We start from the raw sequence: 23,198 nt of genomic DNA, 5'->3' as shown, positions 1-23,198 counted from the left end.
ATGCTATCAAAAAGGCACAGTCTTTCTATTCTTATGCACGAAGCATGGGGATGGCTCTGCTTCCATGCCAACAGACTGCTGCCTTGTCCCGTCAATCCCACTGTTAAGGTTATAGTTTACACATAGCTATTCCCAAGTAGCATGGCGTTGCGATCACACTTTATTTGGATGTGCTGCTGCTGATAATCAGCTTTTTATCAAGTGACTAACGTGTCAGTGGAATGACTCTCAGGTGATAGTCACAAGAGTGGAAAGCAGGCTACGCGTATTTAGTGTCTAGTCTGTGGTTCATCTGGACCAAGTCATTGACAAGCACAAGACTGAACCATAGTCTAGATTTAAAGTGGGTGTCTGAAGGATTTTTCCTGGGAGAATTCTTTCCAGGTCTCATGTGTCATGAGTGCAGGATGAGTCCTGTTTATGGGATGCTGACAGCTCCTTCCTGTCTCCCAGGCCATGAGCCCTAACTGCTGCTGCACCGAAGGCCACTCTACAGTTCCTGGCCACCCAACTCCACCCTGAAAACTTGGAGAAAAAGAGCAGGCATGGGTGGGACAGCTGATGGGGGGAAGGGACATGACGCTGGTCGTGGCAAAGTGCAGCAGTGGTGGCAGCAGCGGCAGCAGCAGCAGCAGATACAGCTCTGCAGCTCCGCCACCCTGGCTGCTTTTTTGGGTGAAGTAGGCCAATGTAAACTCCCACTTCCTGTCGGCCTTGTCTCAGAGGGGGAGAGATGATCCTTCTGTGAAGAGGGAAAGGGCTGCGGCTCTGTAGGGACCGTTTCCACTCACTACACACACACATACACAAATAGAAATACAGTCGAGGAGGCAGTCAAGAGAGTGAGTGGGAGCGAGCGAGAGAGAGAGAGAGAGAGAGAGAGAGAGAGAGGAATACACAAACACAGTGGGGTTCAGGAATGTTAAACACATGCTTTATGGCATAAATAGCAGCCACTTTTGGTAAATTACAGTGAGTGCTCTGGCACTGTAAAGCACACAGCAGGAAAACGCTCTCAGATTTCAGATCCAGGCCCTCCACTCTCCCCAAGGAACAAGAAGGGGAGCGTGTTGTGTTTTCTTTTCTCTATAAAAAGGCAGAAATAAGTACAGTAACTTGTGATACAGCAAAGATTTGAATGTTTTTACTGGCCAAATGAGGCTCAGCCGCTTCTGTGGCAACGGCGACCATGTAAGACTAGAAAGAAGAAGAAGAAGAAGGCATGATGTGCTGAAATGTTGATCTGTAGAATATATAAAAAATTGTAGCCTAGAAACACGAGGTGATGAGAGAAACTACGCAAATGAAAATCATCCGAAAAAGTCCAAACAAGCAAACTTGCGAATAAAGTTTAAATGAGCGACTTGCTTAGTTTGTCTTTGCTAGCAAAGCTAACACCCTCACCTCAGGACATACCAGCTGACATCATCGAAATAGTCCAAAGCTAAACTCCAACAGCTGAGAGTTTAATAGCCCTTTTATCCAAGAGAATCCTGGGTAGAAGTCGTGAGAGCATCATAGCCAAAGGAACCACAAACAAGGACCCTTACATTATTTCCATATTGGACCCGGTTGATGTTCGGGCGCAGATGTTTGAAAATCTGGATAAGCAGTTTAGTTTTAAAGTAGTGAGTGTGCGAGGTGAGTCACTGCTACATGCTGCAATGGTCGTCCTGGCTAGTAGCTGTGAGCATATTTCCCTGACTCAGTAGGAAATAAGGAACTGTGCCGTGGAAGAGCTTGCCTCACTCTGTGCTGGCCCACGCACACCAACTAACTGACTAACTAGTGGCCGGACTTATTGACTGAGAGCAGAGGAGCCATGGGAACCTACAGCTCTGGCCTGAGCAGACTCTGACTCACTGTCTAGGCGGAGGACGAGGAGAATGTTATACTCTCCCTTAGGAGGAAAATAATATACACACACACTGGATATGGCTCACTAGAATTCCACCGTTAGGCCATTTCAAGAGCCGTAGTGAGCAAGTATGAACTCATTTTAGATCTTGGGATTGATTGAAAACAGAAGTTGACTTTCACTCAAGTTCTCTTTTACCGGTACACACACAGACACGCACATTCACACATCGAACCGTGTTTGCACAGTGACAAGTAGATGGCAGGTGCAAGCTGGAAGCAGGTGCAGTCAGTTGTTCCCTTCCATCACACAGTGTGCTCACCTGCACATCTGCAATTCAGCCTCACAACAAAGCTCAGTTCACTCTCCACACCTAATGTCGAGACGTCGGTCAGAAGTCTCCCAGTTAATTAATGATCAAACAGACCTTTTATAACCAACGAATCGACTGCACTCTTTTCCACATTGTATCAAAGAAGAGATTAAACTGTACAAGTGTGGATTTCCTATGCTAATGCATATCACAGAGCAGGTTTTAATAAACATAAATTACTTTATTGAATGAAAATGTATCAGTTAAAAACATACAAGAAATAGGAGTGAACAAACAAGCATAGTACAAAATTGAAATAACACATCATCTGCACATTGCACGAGAAACACTGCCATAAAATGTTTAGGAAAGTTAAAAATGTATCTTTGTACTGTCCACTGACAGGGTTCTGATCTCATATTAGTTGACCATGTCTCCATGGTGTAAACCTTAAAAATCTTTGGTCCCAGCCTTTTGCATTTCAAACTGTTTGGCGCTATTTTCTACTAATACTGCAATCAATGTTTATTTGAAATCCACAAATACTGAGGTAAAAAAGGCACATTTTTGGTTTCAAAAGTAATACAATTTCAAGGCACAAATTCATTAAGTTACAAAATATGGCTTTGGCTGGTATTATTAACACTGTGGTAACCTTGAGTGCATGGCTTGCATTGAAATCCACGTTGCACGGTGCTGCAAAGTGAAGCTTCTTTGGAAAATAACAGACAGCATGGCTTTTCCTATCTCTGAAAATCATCAGTTTAAAGAGATGGTTTGGATGTAGACAAAATAGAGGCTTAAAATGATCCTCACTGGCGAAAAAGGACAAACTGATGCCATTCTTTCGTGATGACACGCTTCCTCTTTTCTCTTAAGCAAACCAAGGGCAGTGGAAGTCACCTGCTATCAGCCAACAAGGTCATGGCTGTAGCACCTGTTAGCACCTCGTCTATCTACACCACAGTACCAGGGACAGCTGTGTGTGCATTTGCTTTTGTGTGTGTGTGTGTGTGTGTGTGTGTGTGTGTGTGTGTGTGTCTGTGTGTGTTTTGAGGCACGCTGAGAGATTTATTCCACCCACGCACCCCTACCTCTCAGCAGCTGTGTCTAGGCTATGATCCTGAGCTGGCCGGCACCAGGACGGAGACAGGAAAGAACACCTCTTACCCCAATGAGTTCACTACATAGTTGGTCTTTGGAATGGGCACAATAGCAACAACGGGTGTAGATATCAAGAGAGTGTCGGCATTGCTCAGTTCAGATTTGGTCCGGCCTCGAGACCAATAGATTGGAAGTAAAAAAAATTCTGCTCCTCGGATGTTTTTTTTTTTCACAGAGCAAATAAGCTAAACAGCTTGTAAAGTCAGATCCATAATGTGGCTCGATTCCCTCCGGGTCTCTTAAAGAAGGCCACTTCATGCTCTTTGTGGCCCAATAGGTCGTCAACAGGCCAGCTGGGCTTGTGCAGACCCCTCTCTCCGTGGCCACTAGCCCTCCTCTGCCCTGAGCTCGGACTGGGTGCCCTGTCTCTCTCTCGCTGCTGGGTTTCACACCGCGGAGGAGCAGCACCCGGAGGAGCTGTGTTTCTGCAGCAGCGACATGCGGCTGAAGGTGCGAGAGCAGACGCTACACTGGTACTTCTTCACCTCGGCGTGGGTCTGCAGATGAGCCCGCAGGTTGGAGCGGTCAGCGAAGGCCCGGTTGCAGTGGGGGCAGGAAAACGGGCGCTCACCTGGACAGAGAAAGAAAGGAGGAAAACAAACGTCATAAAACTTGACTGGCACAACCGTTAGCATCTCTGAGTTCACAAGAGCCTCCCATTAACACCTCACACACACACATTCTGAAGATAATGAAGAAGCACATGGTGGGCTGGAGGGGTCAGAGACTGACTGCATTAGCATGATTCAATCAGAGCCAAATGAGATTAGCACGCTAACAAGTTGCTGCAGGTACAAAGTGCTCTGTGATAGCAGAGAGCCTTCAGGCATTCTTTAAACCTTTTGTCACCCCCGTGTCCCCAATCTGCTGTCTTCCCCAGCAGCCGTGATAAGATAATTAGCTGACGAGTCATTGTTGCTGGGACATTAAACACAATGAGGGATCAATGAGTGCAGGGTCTACAGAGGGCTTCCCTATGGCCTGTCTGCTGATCAAGTGTTGAGCTCATCAAACTGATTGTCATGGATATCCAGCACCCTCACGTCACAGCCCAACTGATGAAGACAATGTCCACCGCTCAAATGTAGATTTACAGCTTTACAGCAACACCTAGGTTGATTTCTTCGCTCGTGAATTAGCAATAAAGTGGGAATTAAACAATTAAACAGATGGGGTGGGGGGGTGTCTTGTTATGTTGTAGACATGGGTCTTACCTGTGTGTGTGCGGATGTGGCCGCGCAGCAGCCACGGCCTGGAGAAAGCCTTTCCGCATGTGGTGCACACGCAGGGCAGGGTGTGTGAGCGGATGTGCATCTTCAGAGCTCCGAGGCTGGTGTACTCTTTGGGGCAGTGTTTGCAGAGGAAGGCCGGCCTGGCTGCCGTGACGGGGGCCTCCCTCTCCTCCTCCTCGGGGGGACTGATGTGAGGCATGACGCCGGTGCATTTCATCCGCTGGCGAGGGGCGTACGTGTGTACAGGTTCGGGGCTGGGGGGGTCTGAGGTGCGTCCTTCATCCTCCTCGCCACAGCTGCTGGCGCTGCTGCTGAGGCTGGAAGGGGAGCTGAGGTCCAGGGGGCCCGGGGTGGCGGAGGGCTCTGTTTTGGAGGTGGGCAGGTAGAGGGCGGGCAGGACGCTCAGGTCCCACACCAGACCTGTTGTGAAGCAGGTGGCAATGGAGGTGTTGACCCCTGAGGAGAGCTCAGCAAGTGGATACCTCTCCAGTGACGTGTCTGAGGGAGAAGGGTGAGGATGGTTCAAGCTTACAGACAGTACACAACAAGTTCAATTCTATTTAATGGAAATATAGAACAATAGAACAGACAAATTCACCATTTGAAATGTGCCTTATCAACTTTCATCAACTACACCTATACCTATACAGGTTGAAGGAATTCATTCGTGTTTTTCTCAGCATTTACTGAGCATAAAGCTGGAGCCATAGGGAGGTTTCATGGGCCGTTTCCTCCCACGTATTCACAAGGGCTTGTAACATGAATGGAGCTCTGTCTGGTTGCAGAAAGGGGGGAAAGTGCATCTAACGGGCCCCGACTTGTAGCCAGACACACAAAACTAAACAGTGTTTTTATCCAAAATGTAGGTACATTTAACTAAACTAAACTGGCAACTACACTAGAGACAAAATATGCAATAGTTAGTGGTGTTAACACTTGAGCTTTCAGAATTAACACAAAATAAAGAATACAAAAAAAAAAAAGATTCACAACTCACCATTCTGACATTCCAGTTCACTGTAGTTTGGCTTTATTTTCGCGAAGTACTGTTTGACCAAGAAAGATCGAGGCATTGTCCTTGTGAGAGTTAAACAACTGTGCGTAAAAGTATCCTGTGGGCACGACGCACAGTTTCTACAAGAATAATAAAAAAAAGTAAATCAAATCTTGGTCCTCGGATCCACAGGAAACAGAAAAAAATAGTCCACAAGTTAGAGAGGACTTGAGCAGACAAGTGTGTGTGTGCAGCTTTCATGCAGAATGACTAAATACTGGCCTCTGTTCTGAAATACTCTGACACGGGCGGTAGGGGTGTGCTCGCCCCGAGGGCCCTCCCCAACCTCCCATATCACTGCTCAAGTGCGCAGGATGAAGTTTACATGCTCGCGCACTCTACAACAACAAAAACACGAGCCTCTTTGCGTTCACTCGCGGGGATCCATTGGTGTTGACCAGCAGACCAGAAACGGCGAAGGACCGGGAGCAAATTGTTGTAATTACGATGTGTAAGTGACCGCTTGTGCAGATATTTAGAGAGCCGATGAACAGCAATTGGACAGCTCTATTGCACACTTACTACAGCAGCTGCTATGAATACTGCTGCAAGGACTTCCTTCTGTTTTGAATGTGTGCTTAAAAACATTAAACTGTCCACTACAACCAAGACAGGTCGATAGTCCACCACAGTGCACAGATAAACACAGACACTTCAAAGCCTAAAATATATTATTAATTTAAAGGCCAGTTCACCTCGCATGCATGTCTTTGCATAACTTTGGTCCTCGCACTCAGTCACCACTGTTTCCTTTTTTAGGGGGATTTAGAGGCGCGGTCTAAACATTAAAACATAGTGACTGTGGAACACTGGTTCTGCTAAATTGTAGTTTTCATGACATTGTTGTGATGACAATAATAATCAATATTTCGTGGAGGCTAAGTCATCAGACCTGCCACATCTTATCGAATAGAATACGTTAAAAAGAAGAAGAAAAAAAAAGCTACACATGCCGTCTCAGCCTTCTAACAACAGTAGAGTAACTGCACCACCTTCTGGAAGAAACGGAGTGATGTCATATCACAACCTGGCCGAGGCTCATGAACATCGGGTGGCGCTGTTACAGAGGTCTTCCAATCAATCAGAGCATCGATCCACGGGGATCTCGAGTGATGGGTATCCAAAGTTGTGTCACCTGTGTGAAATGAAAGATGTTTAACCTAACCGTGTCTCCACTGCGACTCTGTCTCGTTGGCCTTCTATTGTTTGACGTTTTGAGACAGCTACAGTAAAAGTTGTTGGGGTGTTTATGTCCCACTGACCAGACTTTGTCCTCATCTTCACTAAAGCATTGAAATGTGGGCAACTGAACTGCAATATACTGTGGAGATTAATTGATTATAATAGTCAAATAAGACATTTAAGAAGGATTAGAAATATCACAGCAACAAAAAAATCGTTTTGTACGGGATGCTATGGCAGATGAACAGAACATTGTAGTAGCCCTATGTACATAAACACTGCCACTGTGTTCTGCAAGTACACCACAGGAATACCATATAGTTTAGCAGTGTGGAAAAAAGACCTGTTTTTTTAAAAATGTTTAAAGTAATTTGTCAGATCACTGGTCATCAAACCCATTTCTATTGTCACAATCCAAATTCAACTGACACCCTTCCTATTTCAATAAAACAACACAAATCAGAAATAAATCCAGCTAGTCTTCCTACAAAGATCTCATCATAAAGAGAAACCTACAGTTTTGATAGTAGGTCAATTCATGCTGCACAGTGGCTCTGTGATATTCACTATGCTCTTATCACTAACAAATGAAGGTGTATTTTTCTTCCCTTTATGCTTTTTTTCATGGAGATTGTTTGTCTTGTGTCTCCATGCTTACGTTTTGCCCACTAGCCCAAAGACATGAAGGTCACTTTCACAGAGCACTAATACGAACCGAAGTACTCGGAGTTCGATTTTACTCAAGTTCTTACAGCAGGCCTGGCACCGCGGTACATCAAGTGAGGATGAAGGAGGTGTTCTCCATCGTTCGAGTCTGGTCAATCCACTAGAGGGAGACAAAGAGTCGCCACTGTCGCGTGTTTGTGCTGCCCTGAAGATACAGCACAATAATAAACTCTCTGATCTGAGACACACACACACACACACACGCGCTCCATGCATTTGACCACATCTTATCAAGAGACTTTTTTCACTTGAAGTTGTTTAATTTTAGCGACTTTAAAGTGGTCAAACCATTACAAATGATTGTTATGCATCCACAGACCAAACAGACAAATAATAAATAATTTGTTATAGGTACTATTGCTGTGGATTATTTAGCAATGGTGCCCTGCAGACAGTTTGGAAAAAGGGGTAAAAAAGTAGATGGCAAAGACTGTTACAACAAATGTCAAATCAATGCGCAGGCGCAGTCCGCCGTGGTCTCTGATTGGCGGGTTGCTCGTGGTGGGCGGGGACACAGGGCGGGTCTCCTGTTGTCTGTGATCGGTTGAAGATTTGAAATACAGAACAACAGTCTGCTTATTAGACTGTGACATTTACAGGATTTCATAGGCAAAAATAAGTAAATAAGGAAACCGGTGAACATTTGCAGATTGACACGATGCTTTGCGACTGAAACTGAGAAACACTAACAGCAGGTAAGGACACTGCAACGCTGCAATTCATTAAAAGAGATTCATGACTGCATACGTTAGACAATAAATCGACAACCCAATAACATTTAGTTGACATCGGAGACCTATTTTGTTCGATTATCCCAACATAGGATTTGATGTATACTGCAGACTGTCATTGGTTGTCTCGGTTTACTTTGGTTGCAGCCGTGTGAAGCATATAGCGTCATATTACTGCAAACCACTGAGGACTCTGTGACCCAAAGACCTGAAACAAAAGTCTAAAAATGGATTTCTACCTAATTCAGTGAGTGAGACGTGTTTGATTCATCGGAGACTTGATCTCTGTGGCTGCAGTAGTGTTTGTAATCCTGCTATTTCTCCCATTGTGTCCGTGATGTGTACCTCATTGCATGACAGGGAGTGGAATATACAACACAATAGCATCATAACATCGTTGCAGAAATGTCAATTATTAATTAAGTGCAATGGAGCCACCTCAGTCCATTTAAAGGTGCAGGCCAGGCTTTGCACTGACAATTTGTTTTAAAAGGAGCCCCTCCCCCCCATATATCTAGAGACAGATGGACCCTAACAATGATATTCTGGGGGAGTGGGCATCATTATTCAGACCACTGTATCATAAAGAAATGTCATTGGACATCCCAGGTCAGCTGACCCAGATTGCTTGAATTTTGAAAAATAATAATGGAGGGTTCCTTTGCATCACTCCCAAACAGTCAAAGGGGGATTAGCAGGACTGAAGGTAACAACGATGCAGTGTGAACATGCATGTGACTTTATGAGCAGTATTTGTTTCTTGTCTTTAGCAGATAAAGACTCTTTCTGCTGAACAAAGAAGGGAAGGAAGTATCAACAGCAAGTTCAGACTAACACCTCGAGGGAAGACGGAGAGAAAATAGCAATGTTCAAAACGATCAGCCGTCTGCTTTTTGGGGGAGAGGACGAGACCCCTGAAGATGTCAAGTCCGGTGAAGCGGTGGAAGAAGGGTGGCTTGTTGTGAGTCGTCAAGGTCAGTCATGGAGCATGTCATTCTCAGATTTGTAATAACTATAATATAAAGATATATAAAGATAGATATATATATATATATATATATATATATATATATATATATATAGAGAGAGAGAGAGAGAGAGAGAGAGAGAGAGAGAGAGAGAGAGAGAGAGAGAGAGAGAAATAGAGAGAGAGAGAGAGAGAGAGCTCTATGTAGTGTTAGTAGGGCATCTGCAGTATGGTTGAAATCTTTATTACAATAATAGCAAGGATGTTTTGATTTTCATTAATCATAAACTGGTATTGTATGCAGAATCATCCCACATTGACTTATTGCTGTGCAGTGAACTGCATGGTAATGTCAAATGTCATGTCATGATAGACTCATGATGAGGACCTTTTTAAGCTGATAATGCCAATTAAAAAAATATATTTCTTAACATTCATATCTAATGTTGGAGGATTCTTTTTTTTTTTTCTTCTTCAATATTTCACCTGTTATTTGTTTTGGTTGCGGTCTCCACAGAAGCAGGTTCAGCAGAGAACCAGGGTGCAGAGCTGACTGACACCCAGACATCAAACTCTGCTCTCCAAGGAGAGACAGTTGCAAACGTGGAAAGTGACATCAGGTGAGGAAGCACGAGGAATCCTTTCAAGAAATCATTACTATGTCATATTCAAGGGGACATAAATGTACATAACGCACAACTTTATTCCAATTCCTTTTAACTTCACATTAACGCACATTGGCGAGCACCAACTTGTTCAGGTTGTTAGATTCACACACTTGCTTGTGTTTCCCTCCAGTGTTTTAGATCCAGAGCCCACAGTTCAAAGCAGCAGCAGCAGTCAAGCCATCACAGGCTCTGTTTCTCAGCCTAAAGCGGTGTTAGAAGTGACACAGTTAACCTGCATCCAGAAGGCTAAGACCTGGACAGACCCACACCACATGTCTCGTAACGCCATTCAGCGCCAGAACCGCGTTCGCCAAGGAGTCCAGCATCACTCCTTCCACCTCCAGCAGCCAGGACATCGCAACCTCAGCCACTGAGGCTCTGGTTGTAAAACTGCAAATGTTAAGCGTGAAATAATCTTAAGACGCATTGTACTTCACACTCCAATACACACGTATACACACACATTTTTGTCTTGTGCAGATTTAAGCTATACATCTGATCTAGATGTGACCCATCACAACAACATGACAACAGGCAGCTACATTATATGTGTATATATAAATATATACTCGTACTGTATGAGAATGTTGAAATGAAGACGTTCACCTCATGAAATGAGATACACTATGTTTGTGTGCATGTGGATGAGTGCAGCCTTTGCAAAATGTATCTTGTAGCATTTTGGACAAAGCGCTGTTCTTTGCGTATCGACATGCATTTATTTAGCATTATGTAACTGGTGAAAACCTTTTTTTTTTATACGGCAATAAAAATGTTGATTTTGCAGCTTGTGCTTTTATTTTTTTTTGTCAAATTAAAATGTCCAAATGTCAGTGAACTGCTCACAATTTGACGGATGCAAATGTTGAGATCTCATTGGTTGGGAGGTAATTGCACCTGCTGTGTTTGATTACATGGTTAGCTAAGGGAGGGGTGCAGTTTATGGACTTTTAAAATCAGGAGACCCGTTGACTAGTCTGTGTGTGAGTACAATGAAAATGGAAATTTCTCCCGAAACTAAACTCAACAAGCAGTCAACATTCAGTTACAATAGTTTTGCTGGTTCATCTCAATTGGCTGATGGCTCAAGTGACTTCACCTGTGACTTGAATTTAAATGGTGAGAGGGTACAAATGTAGCAGAAATGGTTTACAATCCTAGCTATCGGCACACAACATGCTGCTGTGTTACTCTCCCACTGACTTACACCTGGCATGATGCTAATTTGCAACACTGTGTGTAAATCACCTGATTAGATGTCAAAGGAGAAAGCAGGCAGGATCTTGAGCACCTGGGCTGAAATTATTAAATGGCTTACAAACCCAGAAGATTTCACCTGTGGTAAAGGTTTGAATATTGTTTCGTTGCTGCTGCCAACAGACCTCAGCCATCTCCCAAAGGACGTCCCTCTGAAACAGCTGGCCTCTGGTAGCCCAAATCTGTTTGACTGTAGCCTGTCCGACCTCAAAGAGACAGACGAGGACCGCTCCAGTCAGGACACAGACTTTTGCATCTCCGCCTTATCTATCACCTTTGCCATTGGAGTCACCTTTGCTTTGATCCTGCATATTTCTCTGGGTGTAAGCTTGGTATGTAGTGCAATATAACATGCAAATGTATTAATTGCGTTATTTATCGTCATGAAAGTTCCTTCTCAGGTGTTTGTAAAAGGTGTGGTGGTTTCGGATCACGAGCTCTGCACTGCACTCGGCCAGACGGTCCTTCATGACGGTGGATCCAGTGTGGACGCAGCCATCACTGCCGCCCTGTGTTTGGGCGTTGTGCATCCACATGTGTCGGGTGTTGGTGGGTACGTGACTGACTTCATGCTGATACGCTTAGTGGGAAATACACATAGACGTGTCTGGTCTCAAATTCATCCTTTGCGCATTCTGTTTCTGTAGAGGTGGGGTGATGCTGGTTCATGACATCCATAGGAATGAAACCAGGGTGATTAATTTTCAGGGAACTGCACCGAAAGCATTTAAAGAGGAGATTCTGCAAAATGTTTCTGAACTAAAGGTAATGTAGAGGGGGGTGGGGGTGGTATCAATCACTTTATTATTTAACATGTATAATTTATTTCATCCTTTTTTTTCTTTTTTTTTCTTTTTTTTAGGCAGGTCTGCAAGTGGGCGTGCCGGGTCTGCTCAGAGGGTTACAACATGCTCACAGCTTGTATGGGAGGTAAAAGAGTTAAGACAGAGTGAAAATGAGTTTGTGTTTAGTTTCCATCCTTAAATCGTATATCTTACCACAAAATCAATGCAGTCTATCATGGGAGGATGTGGTCACCAGAGCCGCAGCTGTTGCCAAAGAAGGTTTCAATGTGTCTTTCAGTCTTGGTGAGTCAAACTATCCCTCTTTACATTTTCTCACTTAACCACATTACTCGCAATATAACGTGGTGGAGTGTTCTGAGAAACGACAATACCAGCATGTGACTCATTTGTGTAATTCTACAGCTGAGGCCATTTTAAAGGTAAAAGGTGAGCAGCTGTCGCGACGTTTCAGGGACACGTTCCTGCCAGGTGGCCGAGCTCTGCTTCCCGGTTCATTCCTGAGGTCGTCCAGTCTGGCTGGAGTCCTCGAGGCCGGTCTGTCAAACTTCTATGATGGGAACTTCTCACGAGAGATGGAGGATGAGGTGAAAAACATCCAGACATCAAATAGGTTCCTGTTTCGTGGGCAAAGTTATAGGATGGAATTTGCTTTTTAATCTTTTAGCGACTGCTGTGTTTTCATTCAAAGGTGCGAAGAAACGGAGGAGTCCTGAGCAGAGAAGACATCTGTAACTACATTGTACAAGTAGAGCAGCCAGTGGAAGGCCTGTACAATGGTGAAGATCAAACTTTCTTCAACAATAGACTGCATAAACGTGTATGCATTCTTGAGACCTTCATCTGTATTTTGTTAATTTTGTCTTAGAATTTATTATCCAAGTTCCTCCTCCCCCCTCTACCGGTGCAGCGTTGATATCAGCACTCAACCTTTTGGAGGGCCTCCAGCTCAATGGGAACAATAACACAGAAAATCAAACGCAACACTGGATTGCCGAGGTATTGGAATACAAAGCTTGCATATCTCAATGTTTTTCACAAATACAGCCTGGCTGAAATGGTAGATCTCCTACATAGGAATTGTTTATTTCTCCCTATTAAGGCTCTGAAAGGAGCTTTGGCTATAGCCAGTGGTTTGGGGGACCCTTGCTATAACTCTTCAGTGACTGAGCTGCTCTCTGACATGCTGAGGTAAACTACATATAGGAGTCAAACTTGCAAATAAAGATTATTTTTATTATTGATTAATCAGACTTTTTTTCTATTTTGTTCTTTTGTCTATGAAATGTGAGAAAGTAGGAACATTCCCGTTGTACTCGGAGCCTAAGGGGACATCTCCAAATGTCTTTTTTTATCCGATTTAAGTGTCAGAAGCCCAGCGATACTCAGTTTACTCTTATATCTGGCAAATAAAAGCATCACATTCTCATGCTGGAACAGCTGGAACCAGAGAATTGTTGGCATTTTTCTTGTAAAAATGACTGCAAAGATAAATTAACTCTGAAAATGGGTTTTCTGTGGATGGACTGTCATAACAGACCAATCAGTACGACAGGTATAATTTTCTCTGTGCTCTTGCCAAAGTACGAGTCAAGCTGAAAGGCTTCGCCAGAGGATCAATTCCTCCCATACCTCTCCACCCGAGCACCACTCAAACGGTCACTCCCTACGGACGGAGCCGATAGCTGGACGAGTAGCAGTCGTGGGGCCAGATGGACTGATTGTGTCAATTGTGAGGTGAAGGTGTGAGATCTACAGGATATGTGGGGAATGTGCTGCTGCTGGGTACACTGACATTCTTTTATCTTATCTTTTTCTTTTTTGTCTTTATGATCTCAGTTCCTTGAGCACGCCATTCGGGAGCAGAATCATGACCGAGTCGGGCGTCATTCTCAACAGCCTCATCCTTGACTTCTCCTGGCCAATCAAAACCTCAGGGCAACGCTTAACCAATCAGGTACCATTTAGAAATCGCACCATTTTACGAAGTATTTTTCTTTTAGGTAAGGCTCACTGTTTTACATTTGTGCTATAGAACAACAGAGTCCAGCCAGGAAAGAGGCCCCAAACATCTCTCATGCCCACAATAGTGGTGCCAGTGTGGCAGAAATGTGGGATCTACATGGCACTAAGCAGTTCAGGTGGACAACAGGGTTTGAGTGTGATCGCCCAGGTTTGACCACTTTACGTAATAAAGGTTTGGATTCTGATTCAATGGAGTTAGGATTTTTGATACAAAAACATTTACAATTTTGACTTTTTGTGTGCTTTAGGTGTTGATCAGTGCACTGTCCTTCCACAAAGAGAAAAATGAAAGCCTCTCCCACAGACAACTCCTCCCCAATCGTCAGCCAAACGGACGTCTTGTTGACCGTAAGTTGACCTTTTTCCTTTAGTGACATCATTTTTTTCACATTAGTAATTTCCTACTTTCCCAACTATCCATCATCAGCTGAGTTTCCAGAAGAGAGTGTGCGGTTTGAAAAGGGCCGGGTAGTAACGAGAGTGAAGACAAACTCTGTTGTCCAGGGGATCCTGAGGAACAAAGACATAATTACTGCCATAACACCTCAATTATCTGATCGTTTGTTACAGTTTTCATGAACTTTTTATTGTGAAAAATCTTCCAAGAGGTGGTAGTATCTGTATGAGCTACTGTTGCACTGCATGATGTAAGTTTATGGTTGTTGTTCTCAGTGGTTGATACTCTCATGTTATTGTGATCCCCAGCCAGCAGAGGGCAATCATGCAACATGTACTTTCTATTAAAGAGGGCAAATTTTGTCTTTCCATAAGAAATGTCTTCAAAACGGATTAAAGGAATATCACCATCATACTTGAGCTCCAAACTAATATGTCGTGATGGATCTGCAAATGATGTATAATGGGTTTCATGCAGGTTGAGGTCACATGGCCATGCATGCATGCAGAAAATGATGGCTGTTATGCAAAGCTGATGTGCCTTCAAGATACTGTCTGTCCTGCATACCAAGTGGAGGACGTGGAGCTATGTCACATGTGTTAAGCTTGCATGCAGACAAACATGTCACTCAAAAGGTTGCATTCAATCGTTTTCTGTAAACATGTTTCCTAAATACTGTCGACTCTGTTTCTTTGTAATATTCCAACGTATCTTATAGAAACTCTTAACTTTTAAGATGACAATGAAGCTTAAAGGAACAAGAAATCAAGACTTGTCATATAAGTTTATTCTGATAAATTTAGGCTTATGTCGGATCATAAACTGCGCAGTTTATGTCAGAAAGCACTAGAAGACAAGAGTCAAAGGTCATGAGATGGATCTCAAAATGTGTCAGGACAGTAATATCTGTTCTGTCTCAATCAATGTTATAACTGAGACCTATATGCATTTCCCTTTCAGGTTCCTCTGAGCCACCTGCTGCACACAGTTTGAGTTAACTGGAGGCTATCTGGCCAATAACTGTCTCCAGCTTTCATATTGATGGGCTGAAGTTGTATGTGAAATTAGCTGCCACTCTTAGTTCAAACGTAACATAAACCCTCGGCTACATAGTCAACAATATCATCCCTTTTTCCTTATCTAATTTAGTCATGCATCTCGTTACGAGATTTTCAGGGCGGAGAAGTTAGGAGCTGCCAAGTGGGCGTTGTCGGTCGGATGCAGGTCAGTATTTAAGCGCCCGCAGGTCATTTCATATCTACTTTCATCTGCAAACCAAGAGGAAGCGATGCACTGACTTCGGAACCACCTGCCTTTTGTTGGCAATTAATGTGTCGCGGAGTAATTTCCCTCGACAAATACAAACGGTAAGTAAGGCTAAACAGACTCTCTAATGAAATGTAATGATTAGAAAAGTGTTCGAGTAACGTGGCAGAGCAGGTTGGTTTAACTTCAATTTGTCGTGTGTCCAAGTTCCCATATTCAAGCTCGCTCTCTTGGAGGGACTTGTTTGAATTATTATAGTATTAATCATATACATTATTACAGTTGTAGGCGAACAGCTAAGTTAATCTACTAATAAAGGTTTTATGGAATTATGTTTGTATTCATGACACCGTGAGTACCATTTAACAGCTTTCATTATAGTTTAGTTTAATTCGTGTGTAATAAAGTTTCTCCCCACTTTGTAGCCTTTTTAAAGCGTCGCTATGAGCCGTTAGATACAACGCATCGTTACTAATGCACCGCTGTTGTGTTCCTACAGCTTAACGGCTTCTGTTAAGCCCATTTACCTGCTTCAAAGCCGTTTAACAGAGCGCACTATAGTGGCAACATGGAGCCCAGAGCCGTTGTTCTGAAGGAGAAGTTTTTCATCGTGATACGCGGGAAGTCGAGGAAAGGCTTCTGTCGAGGATGCATCGGCCGCGTCGAGGCGGAGATGCAGCGCGGAGAGCTGACGGGGCTGCTGTACGGCGGCGGCGGCGGCACCGCGGGGAGCCCCAAGAGCGGAGGCGTCGTGAGGAGGGAGGACACGTACCCGCTGACCCGACACCAGGCGCAGCTGCTGCTCTTCGTTTCCCCCGCGAACAAACGCCTGGAGCTGCTGTGCAACCCGCAGCTGTTCTCGGCGATCTGCGAGCTGTCTCAGGACGACCTGGTGGTGGTGAAGCACAAGAAGGGACACCTGCCGGGGCTGGTGAAGAACCTGATGCAAATTGGGAGGAAGGAGAATAAAGACGACCTGCAAATGCTCGGCTTCGAAGTGGAGTTCGTGGTGGGTGAAGTTGTTCTGATTTTTGAGGCGCAGTTATAGTTAAGAGAGCTGAGTGTTTATCTGTGTTCTATACACAAGAGTGTTGAGTGTCTGTTTTCCTTTGTCTCTCCTCTTTAGGACAGTGATCACAATCTGTCATCTAAGAAACCTGCTCCCCTGCCCCTGTTCAGTGCAGCAGACATCGTCCAGGTGGTCCCATCTTACGCCGTTCCCCATGGTCTGCAATGGAAAGATGGCCAATCTGATGGTAAGTAAAGGAGTGAAAGTCACAGCTCCCCTGACTCTTTCAACGTCAACATTTGACACTTCTTCACCACAAGATCAAACACAATCCCTTTAGTTTAGGATAATGTATCGAACCCTTTCCTTTTTATAAAAAACCCTGCTCCATTCAGAGAATTAAATCCTTCTATTGAAAGATTTCCAGAAAGCTTGTGACTCCAGAGGGGGCGCAAAAGATGTACAGTACACGACTGGAATAACTGGTCCTGTTGCTATGATGTGTGAAACCGCAGATTCATCACATGGTCTGGTGCTTTGGCACATAGTGAACTCTCAGCTGTCTGCATACCTCATCTGTAGCAGACCTGTGCTGTGTGAGCCTGAGGTCGATCTGATGAGGCGGCATGTGACGAGTTTAAAAGAATTACGTCTCGTGACGTCTAACCGTCGGCTTCCATACCTCTCCGCAGGTTTAAACAGAAAAGGGGTGACGCGCATCAATTCCATGCCGAACATAGGATCTCGTGCACGACAAGTCGGGGAGAACCGCACGGAGCAGAGTGTCATTCAGAGCCAACGTTCGAGCACCTCTCATGTGCCTCTGGAGGTGGGCTCCATGGTGGAGGTGCTGTCCAACGTGGGGGTCACAGTGTACGGGGTCATCCAGTGGTTGGGGGTGCCAGAAGGGAAGACCGATAAATGGGCTGGGATTGAATTGGTGAGTGACTTAAAACTTCTGTAGAGTTGCGTTTTTTCTCTCAGCTTAAGGCGTCTTCCTGATTTTCTTTTTTCTTTTCATTGTTTCAGGACTATGAGGTGAACGGCTGCTCTGATGGGAAGCACGGAGGCCAGAGGTATTTCACCTGCAAAATGGGCAGAGCGTTGTTTGTTCCCGTCACAAAGTGCAGCCCCGATGGCAGGTTCGTCTCCTCGTCTGCAGGAACGGAGAACCTCAACCCCACCGACGCACCTCCAGGTGAGACACTTCTCCCGGTAGGGTGGGACATGCATACACAAGCTATTCAAATGTGATGTTATAGGTTCAAGTGTTTTTAAAATTTTCTAAATGACCTGTTCTTACCTGTATTACATATTACTTGTGCAAAATAGAGCTTTAATTTGACTTAAAGTGGCAATTCACCTCAAAATCAAAGTTTTTCCTCTTCCCTGCAGTGCTATTTATCAATCCACATTGTTTTTGTGTGAGTTACCTAGTTTTGGAAATGTAAAGCCTGGAGATGTCTGCCTTCTCTAATTGCACTAAACACTCTGCTTGTGGTGCTCAAAGTACAAAAAAAGTACATCTGAAACCCTCACCAGCAATTCCTCTACTCAGAAATCATGAACCGGTTCCTCAAGATAATCCACAGAGCAGTTTCATGTAGGAACTATCTTCTTTCAACAATATCAAATGTTTTTTTTTTTTTATTTTGGGGGTGAGCTGTCCCTTTTTTTTTTTTAAACATCCTTCAGAATTTCCCACACTGAACTGTGGTGGACTCAGTAGATCACAACACAAAACTGAAGTGTTGTACAAGACAATTTGCAACCTCTTAACTCTTGATCATGGAGCCAGTATTGTGTGAAGTTATTACATAAAGCTTTAGGGATAGGTGTTTGTCATTCCTCTCCTTGCGTGTCATTTATGATTGACACACCCTGACAGAATCAGTGTTGTAATGTCACACTAGGGTTGAACGTAAGTTTAAACGTCGGACTTCTTTTCACATCCTTCTGAAGAGACATTTTGTCCAATGCTCCTGAAACAATGCACAGTTTTGTGGAAGTGTTTTTATCAGTGAACTTCCTGCTTCGGAAAAGCAGGTTAATCAGTGTTCACAAAGCCCTGTGTGATTGTTTAAGCCCGGTGAGAAGCTTCTGCAGAATACCCCGTTTCTAAAATGCTGAGGTCTGTGTTCAAAGGCCATTTTGAGATCTGTTATTGTATGTTTGCTTGTTGTTTTCAGTTCCTCCATTTGAGGACTCAGAGGAGGATGTGCCTCCTATTCCTGAATCTGAGGCCTTGTCTTTGTTGGTGGGACGAATGAAAGGGATTCAGGGTCACATCAACTCCTGTTACCTCGATGCCACGCTCTTCAGGTAAAACCAGTTCAGCACCTCTCGGGACATACGATTCTCAAGGAGCACAGTGATGCAAACGCAGCTCTGATTTAATTTAGTCTGTCGTTATCTCAAGCGGTTTTATTATGAGAACATGTACAAGTCAATGAGCACGGTGAACTGTATTCAGATAAGTGCCGAGTCATAAAACGCTGTGGTTTTCTGTCTTCAGTTTGTTCGGCTCATCCGTGACCCTGGACAATATCTGCAGAAAACCTGCTGACACGGAGAAACCCATAACCTGCACTCTCAGAAAAATAGTCAACCGTTTGCGCAGGTATATAAACGCCGCCTTCAAGACTTTGTTTCTCTAAAAGCCATGCATTATCATCTGGTCTGTAATACAAGGAACATAATGACATCTTACATAATCTCAGATGGTAAACAAGTACTCTGTTTTAATGATACGGGTTTTCTTAATCCACTGGTTAACACAGAAAAGTGCATGTGCTTAAAGCTTTCTCAAACATAAAAACGGTGTCTCCGTGTTTGTGTCGGTGTGTTCCAGTGTACCAGTTCTTGTTTGCTTACTGATAGCTGATGTATTTATTGCAGACAAGGGTTCGTGCCTGCAGTGAGTGTGATGAATTTCCGTAAAGAGCTGGGCTGCGACACCTTCCGAACAGAGGAGAAAGGTACACACTCGTATCTGGCAACATGCATTGTTAGAAATATATATTCCAATAATAGGTCATGTTATTGCAACATTACATAGTGAAAACCCGCTGTTAAAGTTCTGCATGTTTTCGATTGCTCTGCTTTACTGCAGACCCAGAGGAGTTCATCACAGTCCTCTTTCAGAAGGTGCTTTGCATGGAGCCGCTGCTCAAGCTCAGGTAGGATCTTAAGCCGCCCAGTGTTAAACATCCTGTCCTGTGCGACTGCGTAAAGTTACTGAAATTCAGTTTTTCCTTTTTTTTTAGATCGGGACCAGAAACGTGTCAGGGTGCCTACACCTTCCAGATCTTTCTGGAGAAAGAACAGATGGGACAGATGCCCACTGTCCAACAGCTGCTGGACACTTCCTGCCTGTCAGGTGACCTCAAGTTTGAAGAGGTGAGCGTTTGCTCAGGAAAAGAATCCTTTAGTGGTTCATAAAGTTCTCTTCTGTACTATAATGTACCTTTTTTAACTATTTGTGTCTCAGATGCCGTCCTGTCTAATGGTTCAGATGCCGAGGTTTGGAAACAAGTATAAAATGTTTTCTCACATAATTCCCTCCACTGAGCTCGACATCACAGATCTCCTATACAACTGTAAGAAACGGACCTAGTCTGCATTGATTCTGCATGTGAATGGATTTTTACTTTGTTTTTGAGGAGCTTGAATATGCTGACAGATCACCTACTTTTCCCAACAGCTCCAAGGGAATGCTTCCTCTGTGGGCATTTGGCAGAGTACGAGTGTCTTCAGTGTCTACCAGATCGCAAACTGCAGCCAGGGAGAATAAAGCAGTACTGCTCTACCTGCAACACACAGGTACATCCAGATGGCCATTTTAGATGTCCAGCATCTCGCTGACCAAAACCTGGAAACGCGTTAAACTCTCTACTTATTGTTCTTTCAGGTGCACACCCATCCCTCACGGCAGGGTCACTCCGCCAAAGCTCTGGCGGTACCGGCAGATGCGGCCTCTGGTTCTCCTGTGCCCAGGCACATGATGCAGCTGTTTGCTGTGCTCTGCATTCAAACCAGCCACTACGTGTCCTTCGTCAAATTCGGCCCCGATCCTCACTCCTGGCTCTTCTTCGACAGCATGGCAGACAGATGCGGTAAGACGGATTCCAGCTTGTTTTATTTATTTTTAATTAATAGGTTGTTTCTTGGCTAAAGCAAGAAATCCTTTCTCCCATGGGTGGCATTATAGAATTAACAAATAATTTTATTCAGATGTTCGTGCAAACTCTGCCTTTTTGTTTTTCTTATGAAGTGATTTACCGTGACTTGCCTTATTGGCTAATAAGGCAGCTTTGACAGTGTTGGATAAAGCCACGCTCTGACGTCTACGACTGGTCTTTATCGCTTCTTAAACTGATCTAATCTTAAGGCTACTCGTTCTGACAGGTGACGATCAACACGGCTACAACATACCTGTGATACGAGCTTGTCCGGAGTTGGGTGACTTCCTGTCCCATCCGGAGGAGGAGCTGGCTTGTTCCAACCCCTCCCAGGCATCTGAGCTGGTGCGCAGGCTGCTGTGTGACTCTTACATGTTTTTATACCAAAACCCAACTTTCAAAGCCAAACCAGCAGGAGTCTTGTGAGGACGAGGACATGCCGTTCCAATAACAGTGCCTTAATAACCTTGCATCTGTGCGCAATCAACTGGATTTTGTGTTTATTACATACAGGAACTGAAACGGATACTTCTAACATCATGGAGGAAAATAATACTGTTGAAGAGAAACTGACTACGAATGATCGTAGTTAAAGTTGATGCAGATGTGTAAGAAGAAAAAGAAAGTCAGTCGGTGCTGAGGCTAACTGCCCCCTCTCTGATCACTTAAACACTGCTCTCCAAACACCAACCGGAGTCAAACTAACTATACCACAATGTAAAGAAAACTCTTTCGAACACTGAAAGCCATAGTAGATTAGAATGTTGTCTGGACCTGAAAAGAGATCCAAATAGGAAGACACACACGATCATGGCAACCAAAGTAAAACGGTGTGCGGTCACCGTTGTACAGGGGAGGCTGGGACAGAGATGCACTTCCTCCTATATTGTAAAACATTAAATGAAATGAGGAACGATTATTTATTATTATTATGACAAATTCAACTCTGTAATCCCAGATTTTGAAAGAGTTTAATGACTTCTCAAAATTGAAAATACTCCGACGAGAAGAATAAGAGGCACATCTTGCTGCCCAATATGTATCAACATGCCACAACCTGAGGGACAGTGAATGACCTAGACACACATGCATGTGTTTGTTCAAATGTAATTGTAATACTGTACATATCTTTATTATACAACAATTGTATTGTTGTGTTGGTATTAATATTGTGTACTTTTTGTATTTTGATGCTTTTGGCAACAGTTTTTTTTTTTTTTTAAATGTCCATGCCACATTAAATTGAATGAGCAGTCAAATATTACACTCTGAACTCCTCATCAATTTCTTCTTTATCTCTTGAATGTCTTGCTGTTGTTACACTGAGGAATATTTGGGAGGTTTCCACTTTGAGGTTGAAGGTATGGCTGAGAGTGAGTTCCTTTCTAACTTGCTAAAAAGACACTGTCCACCCGACCCTACTCAGCCCCTACATGTTGTACTTTGTGTTGAATTTAATGTAAACAATTTCACTTTTTGCAGATTTCACAAAAGCAAATTACTGGATCTGTGATATTGTAGTTTTCATCAATCAAATTGCAGTTTGAAATCAGTGAATGATCGGTGTACCAAATTGTATTGTACTAAAGATTAGCGTTCAGAGCCCCTCTAAGAACCTACACCAGCGCCTATCATCGTGTTTTTTAGCACTCATTTACAGTGTAGAACAATTTAAACGGGTACATCTAAAACCTCTTTTTATGTTAAATCTTAAGAGTCTAGACATCAGGTAGTGCTTTGAAGGTTGTGTGAGGACAGGTAAGCTCTGAGGTAATATGAACTGCAATGCCCTCTTGTGGACAAATATGAGTTTGCCATGAACATCCTAACTAATCATTTAATTATTTTTAATATCATTTTCTTATTACCAGTATGTTTACAGGCCCACTAAACCACACAAGTATGTACATTATTTGCGTAACCTCTGAGGGGGAAAAACATGAGGAAATGGTTTTGGCTTTAAATAAAATTGCCCATACAAGTTGTTTAACAAATGTTAAAGTGCAAGCTGCTCTGTCATTATAATAAATGTACAAAATACTTAAGGCTGGTGTTTTCAGATGCTGTAATGTCTGTTAATCTATTCTATAGTTATTCAGTGGTCATCTGTCAACCGTAAAAACACTGCACATCTTCATTCATCCTCTAAAGATGATGCAACACTACTTTTTTAGGACATTTTCATTATTCTGAACCATACCTTTTGAAGTTAAATTCCCTCAACTACAGTCTTTTTCTTTGAATTATGCGATAGGCCTGTTGACTCTAAAGGTTGCAGAGGGCAAGACGGCTCCTGTCTGTTACATGCCATACATTCTGGCCTACAGCTTGTTTGAAATCTCTAAAATATGCATTGTTTGATATG

At 43.6% G+C, this 23,198-nt stretch overlaps 4 protein-coding genes across 6 annotated transcripts; 3 read left to right on the top strand and 1 right to left on the bottom strand.

The window, feature by feature from the left end:
• Nucleotides 1-2,400: 2,400 nt before the first annotated feature.
• Nucleotides 2,401-5,807, bottom strand: snai1a (snail family zinc finger 1a). Its single transcript, XM_068720568.1, has 3 exons — nucleotides 5,565-5,807; nucleotides 4,550-5,065; nucleotides 2,401-3,906 (listed from the first exon to the last, which is right to left on the bottom strand). The coding sequence occupies exons 1-3, from the start codon at nucleotides 5,638-5,640 to the stop codon at nucleotides 3,722-3,724; spliced, it is 777 nt and encodes a 258-aa protein (XP_068576669.1). The 5' UTR covers nucleotides 5,641-5,807; the 3' UTR covers nucleotides 2,401-3,721.
• Nucleotides 5,808-8,059: 2,252 nt separating this feature from the next.
• On the top strand, nucleotides 8,060-10,681 carry LOC137879534 (tumor protein p53 inducible nuclear protein 2). 3 transcript variants are annotated; one of them, XM_068720312.1, is made up of 4 exons: nucleotides 8,060-8,224; nucleotides 9,034-9,234; nucleotides 9,745-9,847; nucleotides 10,026-10,681. In XM_068720312.1, the coding sequence occupies exons 2-4, from the start codon at nucleotides 9,126-9,128 to the stop codon at nucleotides 10,267-10,269; spliced, it is 456 nt and encodes a 151-aa protein (XP_068576413.1). In that variant the 5' UTR covers nucleotides 8,060-8,224; nucleotides 9,034-9,125; the 3' UTR covers nucleotides 10,270-10,681. The 3 variants fall into 3 exon arrangements, with proteins under 3 accessions (XP_068576413.1, XP_068576412.1, XP_068576415.1); XM_068720311.1 differs by having other exon boundaries at nucleotides 9,031-9,234; XM_068720314.1 differs by lacking the exon at nucleotides 8,060-8,224 and adding an exon at nucleotides 8,450-8,507.
• A 470-nt stretch (nucleotides 10,682-11,151) lies between these two features.
• LOC137879710 (glutathione hydrolase 7-like) lies at nucleotides 11,152-14,769 on the top strand. Its single transcript, XM_068720636.1, has 14 exons — nucleotides 11,152-11,473; nucleotides 11,543-11,705; nucleotides 11,800-11,917; nucleotides 12,015-12,082; nucleotides 12,167-12,240; nucleotides 12,361-12,542; nucleotides 12,647-12,734; nucleotides 12,824-12,954; nucleotides 13,058-13,146; nucleotides 13,540-13,692; nucleotides 13,795-13,912; nucleotides 13,991-14,128; nucleotides 14,229-14,328; nucleotides 14,408-14,769. The coding sequence occupies exons 1-14, from the start codon at nucleotides 11,152-11,154 to the stop codon at nucleotides 14,557-14,559; spliced, it is 1,896 nt and encodes a 631-aa protein (XP_068576737.1). The 3' UTR covers nucleotides 14,560-14,769.
• An 884-nt stretch (nucleotides 14,770-15,653) lies between these two features.
• cyld2 (cylindromatosis (turban tumor syndrome) 2) lies at nucleotides 15,654-22,837 on the top strand. The gene is made up of 14 exons (XM_068720548.1): nucleotides 15,654-15,744; nucleotides 16,143-16,652; nucleotides 16,770-16,899; nucleotides 17,345-17,592; nucleotides 17,682-17,850; nucleotides 18,842-18,974; nucleotides 19,168-19,272; nucleotides 19,551-19,630; nucleotides 19,765-19,831; nucleotides 19,919-20,051; nucleotides 20,143-20,251; nucleotides 20,356-20,474; nucleotides 20,563-20,767; nucleotides 21,060-22,837. The coding sequence occupies exons 2-14, from the start codon at nucleotides 16,212-16,214 to the stop codon at nucleotides 21,257-21,259; spliced, it is 2,139 nt and encodes a 712-aa protein (XP_068576649.1). The 5' UTR covers nucleotides 15,654-15,744; nucleotides 16,143-16,211; the 3' UTR covers nucleotides 21,260-22,837.
• Nucleotides 22,838-23,198: the final 361 nt, after the last annotated feature.

The sequence above is a fragment of the Cebidichthys violaceus genome, unplaced genomic scaffold (genome assembly GCF_023349555.1).
Source record: "Cebidichthys violaceus isolate CVI_PGR_0920_01 unplaced genomic scaffold, fCebVio1.0.p SCAF_25, whole genome shotgun sequence".
NCBI classification, from domain to species: domain Eukaryota; kingdom Metazoa; phylum Chordata; class Actinopteri; order Perciformes; family Stichaeidae; genus Cebidichthys; species Cebidichthys violaceus.
This window is presented reverse-complemented; position numbering and strand designations above follow the sequence as displayed.

What these genes read in the sequence shown, in the direction of transcription:
- snai1a (XM_068720568.1), bottom strand. Translation starts at nt 5,640, where the DNA reads ATGCCTCGATCTTTCTTGGTCAAACAGTACTTCGCGAAAATAAAGCCA. An exon ending in TGAACTGGAATGTCAGAATG is followed by an intron (nt 5,066 to 5,564) that starts GTGAGTTGTGAA and finishes CTTCTCCCTCAG; the next exon opens with ACACGTCACTGGAGAGGTAT. An exon ending in CCACATCCGCACACACACAG is followed by an intron (nt 3,907 to 4,549) that starts GTAAGACCCATG and finishes TTCTCTGTCCAG; the next exon opens with GTGAGCGCCCGTTTTCCTGC.
- LOC137879534 (XM_068720312.1), top strand. Translation starts at nt 9,126, where the DNA reads ATGTTCAAAACGATCAGCCGTCTGCTTTTTGGGGGAGAGGACGAGACC. An exon ending in GCTTGTTGTGAGTCGTCAAG is followed by an intron (nt 9,235 to 9,744) that starts GTCAGTCATGGA and finishes CGGTCTCCACAG; the next exon opens with AAGCAGGTTCAGCAGAGAAC. An exon ending in AACGTGGAAAGTGACATCAG is followed by an intron (nt 9,848 to 10,025) that starts GTGAGGAAGCAC and finishes GTTTCCCTCCAG; the next exon opens with TGTTTTAGATCCAGAGCCCA.
- LOC137879710 (XM_068720636.1), top strand. Translation starts at nt 11,152, where the DNA reads ATGTCAAAGGAGAAAGCAGGCAGGATCTTGAGCACCTGGGCTGAAATT. An exon ending in GATCCTGCATATTTCTCTGG is followed by an intron (nt 11,474 to 11,542) that starts GTGTAAGCTTGG and finishes TCGTCATGAAAG; the next exon opens with TTCCTTCTCAGGTGTTTGTA. An exon ending in GTTTGAGTGTGATCGCCCAG is followed by an intron (nt 14,129 to 14,228) that starts GTTTGACCACTT and finishes TGTGTGCTTTAG; the next exon opens with GTGTTGATCAGTGCACTGTC.
- cyld2 (XM_068720548.1), top strand. Translation starts at nt 16,212, where the DNA reads ATGGAGCCCAGAGCCGTTGTTCTGAAGGAGAAGTTTTTCATCGTGATA. An exon ending in CTTCCGAACAGAGGAGAAAG is followed by an intron (nt 19,631 to 19,764) that starts GTACACACTCGT and finishes GCTTTACTGCAG; the next exon opens with ACCCAGAGGAGTTCATCACA. An exon ending in GCTCTACCTGCAACACACAG is followed by an intron (nt 20,475 to 20,562) that starts GTACATCCAGAT and finishes TTGTTCTTTCAG; the next exon opens with GTGCACACCCATCCCTCACG.